Source organism: Platichthys flesus, chromosome 7 (genome assembly GCF_949316205.1).
Source record: "Platichthys flesus chromosome 7, fPlaFle2.1, whole genome shotgun sequence".
Lineage (NCBI taxonomy): Eukaryota > Metazoa > Chordata > Actinopteri > Pleuronectiformes > Pleuronectidae > Platichthys > Platichthys flesus.
The window spans coordinates 649156-663233 of NC_084951.1; the positions used below are offsets into that span (position 1 = coordinate 649156).

The 14078-nt window shown below is 41.1% G+C and overlaps 1 protein-coding gene across 4 annotated transcripts in view; it reads left to right on the forward strand.

Moving 5' to 3' along the window:
• Nucleotides 1-14078, forward strand: part of asxl1 (ASXL transcriptional regulator 1) — a 271209-nt gene that overhangs the window by 238261 nt on the left and 18870 nt on the right. The window contains exons 1-2 of one of the 4 annotated variants that reach the window (XM_062392892.1): nt 8961-9297; nt 12395-12478. The exons of the other annotated variants lie outside the window; for them this stretch is intronic. Of the exons in view, the coding sequence (XP_062248876.1) occupies nt 9241-9297; nt 12395-12478 (141 nt within the window). The 5' untranslated portion in view covers nt 8961-9240. Of the gene's footprint in view, nt 1-8960; nt 9298-12394; nt 12479-14078 lie in introns of those variants that run through there. 4 annotated transcript variants of the gene reach the window in all.

Genomic DNA, 14078 nt, shown 5'->3' on the forward strand with positions numbered 1-14078 from the left:
CATGTGTGGCTGCAGCCATGGCCCTTGATCTGCGGACGATATTGCAAAGGGACTCCGGGGAAGAATTCAAGACAGTAACATGTATTGATGAGATATTCATTTCATAGATGTGATCAGGATTGAGAAGAGGAAGGAGAAGCTGGGAAGAAAAGGTTTGTGTGACATGTGTCCCCCGACAATCTAGACCTATAGCAGCATAACTAAGAGCAGGTCTAAGACAAACCTGGACCAGCTCTAACTATAAGCTTAATCGAAAAGGAAGGTTTTTAAGCTACTCTTAAATGTACAGATGGTGTCTGCCTCCCAAACTGAAAGTGGTGCCTCGAATGTGAGGAGAATTTTTAATTCTATTCTAGATTTTAACCGGAAGCCAGTGTAATGGAGAAATGTGGTCTCTTTTCTTGCTTCTCGTCAGAACACCTGCTGCAGCATTTTGGACAAGCTGCAGTGTCTTTAAACGACTTACTGGCGGAGCCTGATAATAATTAATTACAATAATCCAGTGTGGATGTTACAAAGGCGTGGACTAGTGTTTCTGCATCTTTTTGCAAAAGGATGTGTCTGATTTTTAAGATATTACGCAAGTGGAAAAAGGCGGTCCTAGGAAATAATTTTAAGTGACTATTAAAGGTCAAATCAGGATCGAACATCAATCCCAAGTTCCTGATTGTTTCATTGTAAGCAAGGGCAATGTCGTCTAGTGCAGCTATATCATTAGATAATGTATCTCTAAGGTGTTTAGGGCCAAGTATTAGAACCTCTGTTTTATCTGAGTTTAATAAGAGAAAATTCCGGGTGATCCGGGTTTTTATGTCCTTGAGACATGCTCGAAGTTTAGTTAATTGATTACTTTGTTCAGGTTTTATTGACAAGTATAACTTTGTCATTCGCTTAGCAGTGGAAATTTACTGATAATGTTTCCTAGTGAAATCGTATATAATGAGAATCGAATTGGGCAGAGCACAGAGCCCTGTGGAACACCATGGTTAACTTTGGTGCGCACAGATGACTCATCATTGCATTGATTTAAACCAGTTTAGGGCGGTTCCTTTCATGCTAATTAACTGTTCTAGTCTCTGTAATAAAATGTAATGGTCAATAGTGTTGATTGCTGCACTAAGATCTAACAGAACGAGGACAGACACAAATCCCTGATCTGAAGCTATCAGAAGGTAATTTGTTACTTTTGCCAAGGCTTTCTCTGTGCTGTGATTGGCTCTAAACCCTGACTGAAAGTCTTCATTTATTGTTTGTCTGGAGAAACTCACACAGCTGATTGGCTACAACTTTTGTTGTTGCCATCTAGTCTATCTCCTGTAGTGGGCTTTGTATGCTCTCATAGTATGACAGGAAAGGGGTCCAGGTTCTCTCAAAGTTCTGTATGGAACCTTTCAGAGTATATCTTATTTTCTCCAGTTTCAAGAAGGACATGGTGTCTCTACTCCATCATGGTGTCTCTACTCCATCTACTGAATGTTGAAGGTGTTTGTTCCTTCCATAAGATTAGTATCATACAGCAAGCAGAGAGGTGAAAGCTATGACCACATGGGTCCTACCCTTAAGAGGACGAGTTTCAACAGTAAAGCCAAAAATGGCACATAATGGGTTTGGAGGGATGACCAAACCAAAAATTGTAGAGTAAGCATGAAAGATATCTGCCCAACATTTTTCGAGGAGAGGGCAAGACCAGAACATATGTATGTGATCAGCTGGCTGACTTTTACAGGGGGGGCAAGAGGGATCAACATCAGGGAAAATCTTGGCAAGTTTAGCCCTGGTCCAGTGAACTCTCAGGAGGATTTTAAGTTGAATTAAGCTGTGTCTAGCGCAGGGGGATGATGTGTAAGCTGTGTCTAGCGCAGGGGGATGATGTGTGAACTAATTTTAGTGCAGTCTTCTCTCAGTACCACCCCTAGGTCTTCTTCCCAAAGTGTTCTAGTTTCTTGCAGTGACTGGGGGGAGATGTTGCCGATTTTATTGTAAAGGAATGATATTAAGCCTTTACGGTGTGGAGAAAAAGTGAGAAGTCAATTGTGTAATCTACTGTTAAATTTGGAAATGAAGCAACGTTTTTCTGCACAAAATGTCTTTCTTGGAGATATCTAAAAAAAAGGTGATTTTGGTAGGTCTAATTTCTCATAGAGTTGTGCGAATGATCCAAATTTGCCCTGGAAAAAGAGGCTACGTTTGGAAGTACTGCCTTTTGCCATCCAGATTTAAAAGCTGAGTCCAAGGTAGAGGGTGGGAAATTGTAATTATTGACAACTGGGGAGTGAATTGACATTGCAGACAGGTTGAAATGTCTTCTAAACTGCGACCAGATTCTAACTGAGTTAAGGAAAATTGGGTTGGAGAAGAGTTGTTTGGTGTGGTGAGAGGGGAGAGAGCGCATTAGACAGAACACATTTGGACCGGGCTGCCTGTGCACTCAAGATGTATCCAGGCCTCACTGCTGTCAGGTTGATGGTCCTCCATCCAGAACAATGGGATATTACAGGCCCAGTAATAATGTGTAAAATTTGGCAGAGCCAAGCCAGCAAGCCCCCTGGGTCTTTCAAGCGATTGCCTTTTAATCCTGTGTGATTTACCATTCCAGATGAAAGACGCTATGTAATTGTCCAAAGTTTAAAAAAAACGTCTTCCTTATCAAGATAGGAATGTTTTTGGAAGAGGTAAAGAAATGTTGGTAATACAATCATTTTAATTAGGTTAACTCGACCGCCAAGGAGAGCGGCAGGCCGGACCATCTCACCATATCCTGTTTACACTTTTCAAGGAGCTCTCCAAAGTTCTTTGTAAATAGCAGTGAAAAAGTGGGCGTGATTTTAAGGTATTTAAATCCCTTCTTAACTACTTTGAATGGGAAGTATGATGGGGAAATTTGAGAGGTAGCCTGATTGAGAGGCAACATTTCACTCTTCTGGAGATTAATTTTGTAGCCAGATATCTTCCCAAAATTATTTAGAGTATTGACAATTGAGGGAACTAGGGTTAGATGTATATAAAAGTAAGTCATCTGCATAAAGGGATAATTTTTGAGTAAGTCCACTTTGCATCATGCCTGAAATCTCATCAGATTGCCTTAAGGCCAATTTATGCTTCTCCGTTTTGACGGACACAGACAGATAGGACCGCCTTCTTTGCCGTGGAACACCCTCTCCTGGTGGCGCACGTCCACAGTAGGTGGACGTGCGCCACCTACTGTTCTGGCGCCCAATTGTTTTCAGCAACGGAGAACTATAAATCAAAAAGTGTCCGTCCGATCCGTCCGTCCGTCCATCCGTAACGGACTCGGAGAAGCATACATTGGCCTCTAAGGGCTTTGGCTAACGGCTCTATTGCAATGGCGAAGAGGAGGGGCGACAGGAGGCAGCCTTTGCGGGTGCCGCTACCCAGGGAGAAATATTCAGACTGCTGACCGTTTGTTACTACTGCGGCAAAGGGTTGAGCATATAAAAGTTTTATCCCTGAAATAAAAGCTTCACCAAATCCAAATTGCTTGAGCACTGAGAACAGGTAGTTCAATTCAACTCGATCGAACGCTTTTTCAGCATCAAGTCAAATCACCATTTCAGGAACAAGGGCTGACAGGGAGTACACAATATTTAGGAGTCTTCTTAGGTTTGAGCTAGAGGGTCTATTTAAAATAAAAACTGTCTGATCTGTGGATATTATTTGTGGTAGTAACTTCTCCAGTCTAGCGGCTAGGATTTTAGACAGAATTTTATAATCGCCATTCAGTAAAGCGATAGGGCGATAAGACACGCACTGTAGTGGGTCTTTATCTTTTTTAGGAATAAGTGTAATGGCAGCTTGTCGTAGGGTTGTTGGAAGCACTTCAGACGACAAGGATTCATTAAAACATAGCTTGGAGCAGTGGGGATATTTCAGGTGCAAATTTTTTATAGAAGTCTGAGGTAAAGCCATCTGGCCCAGGTGTTTTATTGCATTTTAAATAGTTAATAGCGTCTAAGGTTTGTGTGTTTGAGATCTCTACCCCAAGTGGTGAATTGTGCTCCGGAGGATAGAGGGGAGCGTTTGGTAAAGAAGCTCTACATTTTGGGGGAATTAAAAAACATATATAGGTCACTGTTAGCCTGGATGCCAGAAGAACTTAGCCCCGCCCACAACATTTGAGGTCGGGAAGTTCGGTCTTGAGTCGCTCGTTGAGGAGAAATTGTGCCCGACCGGGCAAATCAGATTGTCAGGGCGGGCTTTATACGATGATGGACAGATGATCAACGGTAACGTAATCAACCACCTCATCAAAGTGCCCTTGGGTTGAATTCGTTTTCAACAAACATGCCTGCCGCTGGAGAGCTGAGATGTGTAGATGCTGCCATTGAGTCTGTTTTAGAAGACATCGACAGCGCATTCATTTTGAAAGAGGAACAGAGAAAGTGGAGGCGACACCAAAGCAGCGCACTAATCCCTATCGCGCCGGCGCTTGGCTGTTCACACCGGACACTGAAGCGACGCTGAACCGCTGGGCAGCGCTAATAATATCACCCGTTGTTCCAGTAGATTAAAAGCATATACTTACTTGTTGCTTCAACATTAAGCAACAGCGTCCCAACGTTTGTCTTTCTTGGTGTTGTCTTTATACAACATGTTTCCGAGGATCATACAACTCACTGTACTTCTCCACTTCAATTATTAATTTAATGTTGAAGAACATCGCTGTTTGCTCCGTTAAATGTCGGGTGTCGGGGGTAAATAACATATTCTCCACTCAAGCCTATGTGGAGAATACGTAGCCCCCTCTCTCTCTCTTTTTATCTGTATCACTGCTTGTGTGGCTGTAGTGGATGGGCAGAGGGGGACATTTAATAATGTCATCGGTCAAATTAAAACTCAGAAGGGGACTTCAAAGTATGGGATGCATATTTGATCATTTATATCATATAAAATATGTCATCAATATAGTTTAAGATCGTTTTTCAGTGTGTTTCCTGGTGCGATACACTCGCGTCAAGCTCAAAAAATAGACTCGACACCGAAACGATCGCTGCACAGCGCGAGGCAGCATTTGCGCAGCCTCCGGTGTGACCCGCACAAAGTTTTAACATGGGAGTGGATGGGAGCCAGCTGTTATTTAAGGCTTGGCGCTGCGCTGAAGCGTCGCTTCGGCATCGCTTCAGCGTACAGTGTGAACCCAGCGTTAGTAACTAACTCACAATGCGTCGCTTAACATACGTCACATACTACGTTGCTCTGATTGGTTGTAGGTCTATCCAATTGAGCGAAGAGGAATTTTATTTCCTGGTCAGTTGAAACACGCCCCATAATCACAGCCCAATGGAGCGGTCTCAGACTCACATTCTGACTAGAATTGTGAGTCTGACAACGTCAGGCTAGGTCACTGTAGTATTGTTTAAAGACCTTGTTAATCCCTGAATTGCTGGTCACAGTCTCACCATTTTCACCGTGAACATTAGGTATGAGGCGAGAGGAGGCGGATTGGCGGGCTTGTTGGGTTAGAGTTAGGGTTTCTTTTTTAGAGACGCTATTGAGTCTAATGTTAATCGTAATGAGTCTGCAAATCGAAGGTTATAAATTATGGTCTGATAGAATTGGATTGCGCAGAAGTACTGTTAAATGTTCAGGTTGGTGTACACTGACTGAAACCAATTGAGTCTAGTATCTAAATAAATGCTACGCTAAGGCTGACTTTATTATTGTCAACAGGAATAATAAGTCACCAACAATAATAATTGTATCGCTCTTTAGGACTAGGTTTGATAAAAACTCTGGGAATTCCGTTTTCGTTTTTAAAAAAATTCAGTATAAGCCCCCGGAGCACGGTAAACTACAGCAAGTATAATTGGCTGTTGGTGTTTCTTGGATTGGTGTGGAAGACTAAGAACAAGACATTCAAATGACTTGTAGCTGAGTTTAGGTTTAGGATTAATTGATAGACTGGAGTTAAAAATAGCAGCAACTCAACCTCCTAGGCCGAATACTATGGCAATGTGTGACTTTACATGACTGGGGGGAGTAGATTCATTTAGACTGGTATATTCATCAGGACGCAGCCACGTCTCATTGAGGGACAATAAATCAATGTGGGAATCTGAGACTAGTTCATTTACTAAAATATCCTTTGATGACAGTGATCTTGTGTTTAAAGACCACAATTAAAAGTCTTGTTTCCTGAGTTGTTGCAGAGGTTGTGTTAATTTGTATTAGATTTTTCTGTGAAATTCTCGCTCTGTTATTGTTTAATTTAAATAATTTAATCGGATGGTGGAAAGATACAATCTCTATGTGGTTGGGGTTGTGTGACTGATCCAGAGGGAGCGCAGACAAGTGTTTAGCACTGCAGCTCTGCTTCCTGGTCCCAACTCTTGGCAGAAATGTAATAGACTGGGGTATAGTCCTAGATAAGAGAGATGTCCCATCCCAAGTGGGATGAATGCCGTCTCTCCTAACAAGATCAGGTTTCCTCCAAAAAGTTTGCCAATTATCTACAAAGCCCACACCGTTTACAGGACACCACTATTACAGCCAGCGATTAAAAGACAACATGTGACTAAACATGTCATCACGTGTTGTTGTAGACGCCAGAGAACATTACTGTGTACGAGATTGCAAAAGCACACACCGATTCAACATTAACTTTAGTGACCTCCGACATGCAAAGCCGGGAGTCGTTGCTGCCGACGTGAATTTCGATTTTAATGTATTTACATTTAGTTTTAGCCAACAGCTTCAGTTTTGATTCGATGTCGCCGGCTCTGGCACCTGGGATGCAATTAACTATGGACACATGAGTCGCAAACCTCACATTTATCAGAATCGAGTCGCAAATTACCAGAGTTCGCTTCTCAACGGGTGCGTCGCTGAGTGGAGAGAATCTATCTGAAACGTGAGCTGATGGGTCTTTAAGGCTTTTAAGGGTGATTGCTGGTGATTAGACTCAAGTACTATTTTGCTCTTGCAGTTTTAGTTTTGTTATTACAGGAATTCAGGCGGTCTTTTATATAAAAGTAGTGGACATGCAGTTTAGTATTTTTCCACTTCCGTTCTGTTTTTCAGCACAACCCATGGAAGTATAAACAGGTGATGTCATTCTTGTTTTAATAGGGGCTATGATATCTAATGTTTGACCTATGGGTTTGACAGGTATCATTGAAGCCATTGAGTAAAATGTTCGGATCAGATGACTTGTAAGGGTTACGGTCAAGAAGACCTGTGTAAAAGTTACAGGGGAATTTTGATGCACTATGTTCATTTAAATGCGTGAGCTTTGAGTGGTTTTGAAAATTTTTTGGGCTACATATAAGGTCAAGGAATTGATGGTCAGACTGAGGGTAAAGACTAGATCTAATGTGTGGCCGCCGATGAGTTGGACTAGTCACATGTTGAACTAGATCAAAAGTTAAACATGTTAAACTCTGTATTGTTTAGAAATTCTGTTGCAAAACCATTGGTTGAGTCATCAATGTGGACGATAGCTCTATCATAGTTTAAAGGGGACATATTATGCCAATTTTACCACATGTTGATATGGTTCCTTGGGGGCGAAATTAGTTTAGTGTAAAAGATGACTAGACCAATTGGACCGGAGTAGTGCAAATTTTGAACATAGTCTTGAAACTAATAAATGTCTCTGTAGTAATGGTGCAGCAAGTGGGATATAATAAGTACCCGGTGTTTGGGAGAGGGGCATAATTTGCAGTTTATATTGATTAGTTGGTGGCTGGTGTGGTCGTTTTGGGGCGATAGTGGGGGTCGCCCCCTGCACTCGAGGAAGAAGTTCCTAGGGGGGCAGTCTCGTGCATCATAATTCCAAACATGCTGTTTGCTAGCTGCTGACATTCGGCCCATCGTTTGTTAAGAAGGAGGAGCATCCTCAGAACCAATAGAAGTTGTCAACAAAGCCGCGGCGGTGACCTGAGCAGGCGGACTGGAGCCAGCTATTAAGACTGAGGATTCTGCTAAAGCGCCAACAGTCCACAAGTTTTCAAGAATTGACAAGCTGTTCCAAATCCTTCTTGGTGTGCTCAGACTGCTGATGAGCCGTGTCATTGGTTTCCATATGAACTATCACCCCGGTAATGGACGGAGGGAGTGAGCGCAGTAGCCCCGATAGTTTTCCTAGGATGACATGGACCGTAGCTCCAGGGATGCAATGTGACTGCATTGAATAAGCGGACTTTCCAAATTATGGAATCGCCCATTATAAGTGTTTGTGGGGGAAAGAGGTGGAGGAGAAACCTCCTGTGTGGTCGCTTGGCAGGAGCGAGCTTGAACTGCTTCCACGCTGTGTGTGGATGCCACTTACTGATGAAGTGGTGGGTGTATAGGTGAGGTAGATGAGAGCTCAGTAAAGTTGGAAAGATATTCAAAACATAGGGTTAGGGTAGGGTTAAGCTAAATCGCTTTTATCTAAACTTAGTAATGTAGCATAGTCAGCAGGACTCCCTGGACCTGTGATGTGATTTTGTCAATGTCATCACAAATTCTCAAACCCTAACGTCTTTAATGAATTATTAAATTGGAATTGGAATAATTCTACTAACCAGCAAATTGACAAATTGTGTCCACGTATGTGAACTGGCCTGTTGTTGGTTTTCTTTTGTGAAAAGTTTAACTGAGCAATGATATAAATATAATAAAACTCCCTACTGGTCAAGATACCGGAGCTTTTTAAAGCTCCGGTATCTCATGCCATCTCATGCCTGGGTGATGTCTCAATCCCCAAAATAGGATCAGGGACTCAAGTTTATCTTATCGAATCTAATACATACATACATACATACATACATAGATACATACACACATACATACATACATACATACATACATACATACATACATACATACATACATACATACATACATACATACATACATTATACAGATTATTCCATACATCTGTTCACATGTAATAATGCATACGGAGGGCCGGACCGAGTGTTTGACCTTTGACCTGGTTATTGCATTCCAGAGAGGCTTGTCCTGCAGCAGCACCACGGCCAGCACTCACTCACTCTGCTTCTGTGCTACAGAGAGACGATGTTTGTTGTGCTCGTTTAGACAAAACGCTGGACACAGTAGTGGTAGTATTCACAGACGAGCAGACACCGTAGCATTGTCTTGAGCTAAAAGGAACATCTTGTCTTGGCTTAAACATAGAACGTAGTTAGCCATTTTGCTAAGCAGCTAAACCGCCATCGTTTTGAGGTTGCTTTGTAGACGCAAAGCAGGCTAGCCGCAGACACCAGCGCAGAAGAAATGAAGGACAAACAAAAGAGAAAGAAGGAGCGGACCTGGGCTGAGGCGGCTCGTATGGTATATTCCATATTCTTTTTTATATTCAACTAGCACTGCTTGTTGTATATGTATGAATGTAAGTAAAGTGATGGATCCAGATGTGGTGTTGTGTTTCAACATTCCCCTCACGACTACAGCCTGTGTTCTGCTGTAACGTTATTCTCAGCTAGCTGATAACATACTAGTGCTGACCCAACCAAGGATTTAGGATTTAATGTTACTAGAAAGACACATTTAACATGTGCTGCATTTCTTTCAGAGTGCTAACACGAAAAGCTACGCAACATGCTAACCCTTGTTAGCACGCGTATATCATCCTCTGCTGTACTGAGCTCTTTGTTTGCTAGGCAGCGAACATGCTAGTATTACGCTAAGTATCATCTGAGCCACCCGACTAAGATTAGTCATAGAAATACGACAACTATTCACTTCATGTGAACAAATCATTAGACTTCATGTGATGTTGTGAAACTCCTGTCGTTATTATATCACCTAACTTGCCATAGTAGTAGGTAGGTTATGTTGTTGACCATAATGCTGGCTAACGTTAGCCATGCTAAAAGCTAGCGTCAAACACTAACCCGCCTGTCTTGAGAATCCACATTGGAACCACCAAATGGATATCAAAGTTAAGCTCAGTTTGTTAGATTAAACCTGACCCCGTTGGAGGATCAAGCAACACAAATAGTTTGGGCACGAATGGCCCTCTGTGTAAGGTCAAACCTTTTGGTAATGGGGGGTCAAGCTTGTACTTTCTTCTTTCAGGCAACCAACATTCTAAATGATGGCGTTTCCCCCAGATGAAAAGACAACCATATTTACTGTTTTTGGATTGGTGGTATATAACATAAATACCTAAATATATAGCAGCTTCAGAATGTTTTCACAGGGATAACATATTAAATGGAGATTCAATTTGCACCATCAGTCTACAATGGTCCATAATGACAAAGGGAAAGCATAATTTATTGTTCCGAAGCCACCAACCCCCATTTACAAAATAGTTTGCTTTAGTTCTCTTCGTTGAAGTGAGGGGCTTCCTGTTCACTTCAGTTAGGACAGTCTGCCTATGGTATACTGAATTGATGGACAATGTAAAAAACGCTGCACACATGAGCACAGAGATCCAAATACATCTACATTTAGATATAAATCCAAACCTATATTTCAAATGTTAGAGGTTTGGTCAATTAATTAATTCTCATCCTTATAAAGTGACCAATTAATTATCTTTGAAAGGTCAAATGATGTTACACAGTGTTATGTTTTTTTTTTGTAGAATCAAATAATACTTATTTTGGCAAAAAAAACGGGATCACAAATCTGTAATGGACTCCCACAGCAAGCAAAACCTTGTTTTTTGGATCCAAGTTGAAACTATGTTTCTGGAGATGCATGGTGATGATGATGTGACTAGTCATATATTTGGTCCAATGTCAAAATAATTTGATATTGTGGTTGGGTCTGTCATGTTGGCTGTGCTGACGTTTTTATACTGCATGTCTGTAATCTGTGAAACGAGCACAAAGGTGATGGGTAAACACACCCTCATTAACAGATCCTCATGGGTCATGCTCCACCAGACTCTACCAGACAATTGGTAATGAATACATAAATTAAAGGTAACGTAGAGAGGCGGTGGTCTAGTCGCAGAAACTTGGACTATGGGCAGAGAAGTTCTCTGGTTCGTCTCTGGTTCGACTCCACGGAGAGACAACAAAAGACGAACCTGGATTGATCTGTCCAAAAATCCAAGAGTCTCCCTACCCTGTCTAGTGCCCCTGAGCAAGGCACCTTACTCCCCCAACATCGGCTCCCCGGGCGCCGTACATGGTCGCTCACTGCTCTGTGTGTCCTGCACCAGATGGGTCAAAAGCAGAGATTAAATTTCCCTACCTGCATGAGTGTGCCTTTGCATTTCTGTGCATGTGTTTGGGACTAATAAATGCATCTTAATCTTAATCTTAAAAAAATTTTAAGGGCCCTCTTCTATGCCACATGTCTGAACAGGAGTGTGATTAAAGCAGTGACTGGGCTCAATAACATGCTGACTGGAATAGTAAATTAGATGCAGAATTAAGGATGTTATTGTTAACATTAATATGGATGTTAAAATCATGGATTATAGTTATTTTATCTGCACTAAACAATAAATCTGAGATTTCAGATACAAAATTGGACTAAGATGCAGGTGGACGGCATTCAGTTATGACAAGAAATAAGATGAGTGTTTTCCACCTTGAGTGTCATTGATTGCCTGTGTTCAGACCTGGTATTAATATCCTTGCCCCGTGATTCTGTTGCCATTATCAGACATGTGATTTCCAAAGTATTCAGGTGAGGGGTGGCACAGCATGCAGAAGCAGGATGTAATGTACAAATGTTGCTATGGAGATCATGTGTTTTTGTTAACAGCACATTGACACAGATACTAAATAAATATAATTTGAAATGTTTAATATAAATTGTGCTCATCTGTATTTGCATATATATATAGCGGAGAAGTCAGATCCAATCACGAGTGGTCAAAGGAGACACATTCCAACACATTTTAATGGTGTGAATAGATTAACTTTGAGTTCCTTTACATATGTACTCTGGGTTTGGATCAGTCATGGCTGGTGCTCAGACACAGTTGATGGACATTGTTTCTAAGACACATGCATCTATAGTAGTCGGTGCCTGTAATATATTTTAAAACAGGGACTTCTTAAGGAGACAAGGTATCCGCAGCATTCTCCAAAATTGCCCGCATTTTGTACTTTGCCACCTGCTCCAACGGGACAAGCTTAGAGCTGACAACATACTCCATTCCACAGCAAAGAACATGATGATAGCAACAACAGACTTGAAAAACATCTGGAGCATCTTAGTACAGACAATGATGCTCGGTTCAAGATAACCCTGTACCAACTTCCGTTATAGATCATTAGCAAGCTATTTTAACAACAATGGACCCACTGACTTTTTTGAGATTTGTTTGAGAAGCCTAATTGAGCTCGGCTCTGATATGAATGTAGAAGTTGACAGAATTGGGAATCTAAAAATAAAAATTCTGATGTGTCTAGAAGTGTTTGTAAGTCTGTATGGTAAAAAGTCTGGGGATATTTTTCAGGTGTTGGAGAACTTCTCTGATGCACCCATGACTCCAAAACAAATTCTCCACGTCATCCAGACCAAGGGGCTGAAGGAAATGAGGTTAGACACACTTGCATACTAGAGCTACAATTAACAACAATTTGCTAATCGATGAATCTGTGGATTTGTTTTGGGATTTATCGATAATTAATTGGAAAAAAAGACAAAAGCTACATTTGATCCTTTAAGAATGTTTGCTTGAAAAGCAAATTTGCGTTTTTGAACAATGCTCTTATACATGTGTTACAGACATGTGTAACATAATAATGAATTAGGCGGAATCAAAACATCCTCAAATTGTTAGAACAACAAACTAGATTACAATACTGATTACACATGGCACAGCAGCACTACTTCGCTGCGGTACGAACCCTCTATTTGTTAAAGATCTTCTTGTAAACTAAGAGAAGACAGAGTAATACCCTTCACCCACTCCAACATCTTTTCTCTTCAGGTGCTCCTGAAGTGATGATGTGCTGCTGTGCCATGTGAGATGAGCTTTGCACATTTACAGCTAACAGACTTCTTCAAAGTATTTTTTTGTTCCAACACCTTTGACGACACACTTGTCTCCGCTGTATGGTTAGTGATGTTTTCTCCACCATTTTTCAAATGCTTAATCAAAAGAGGAGATCACGTTGTCACATGAGCTACACAAGGTCATGGCATTGGCTGTGTGCATAGCCATAACAGACTCAACTAATCAATAATGAAATGAGTTGCAAATTATTTGTCTATCAATTTAAATTGATTAGGGGTTGCAATCCTGTTTTGTACAAGTTCCTGCTGCTGCAGTTAAAATATTAAAGCTATTGTTTTCAGTAGTCAGTGAACCTATTACACAGTGCACATGAATCAAAAATCAGTAAGTATGTTTTTAACAAATTTTTTCTTTCCCTCCACATGGACTACTCTGCATGTTGCTGACTATAGGAGGTAAGTTGGATACAATTCAGTAACCAAACTATTCCTTTTTCATAATCTGTCCTCCCTTCATGCTGTCCCGCTGACCTGTGCTCAAATTGCATGATAACAATAATCACTAATCAGAAGTTATTAGGACACGTTAAGTACTGAAGGGATTGCTGTGTTTATATGATCCGCTTTAAATTATGAGGTTCGAGTCTCAAAACCTGCCAACGCAAGATGTGAAGAGATTTAATTTGTCAACATGGAGCCAATATTATTCGTTTTGGTTGTTTCGTTTATTTTAGTTGGATATCTTAATATTTTCAGAATCAGGTTTTATTGGCCAATTAAGTTGCACAAACAAAGAATTTGACATGATGAAGTGGCTCTCAGTGTGCTTACATAGAATACACACTACAACACAAAACAGTACAAACAGTGCGATGGTCTAAGAAAAGAAGTGCAGGGATAAATATTGAACGGTATGAGTATTACTGTTATACAGTGGGGGTGAAATAAATAATATAATTTAATATAATTGCAATTTAATATAAGATCCAGGGTTACTGCACAGTGCCACAGTGGATTGGCTGTTCATTAGTGAGACAGTGAGGGGGAAGAAACTGTTTTTGTGTCTGGAGGTTTTGGTGAACAGAGATCTTTAGCGCCTACCATAGGGGAGGAGATGGAATAGGTTGTGTCCAGGGTGTGAGGGGTCTGCAGTGATCTTTCCTGCCCGTTTCCTGACTCTG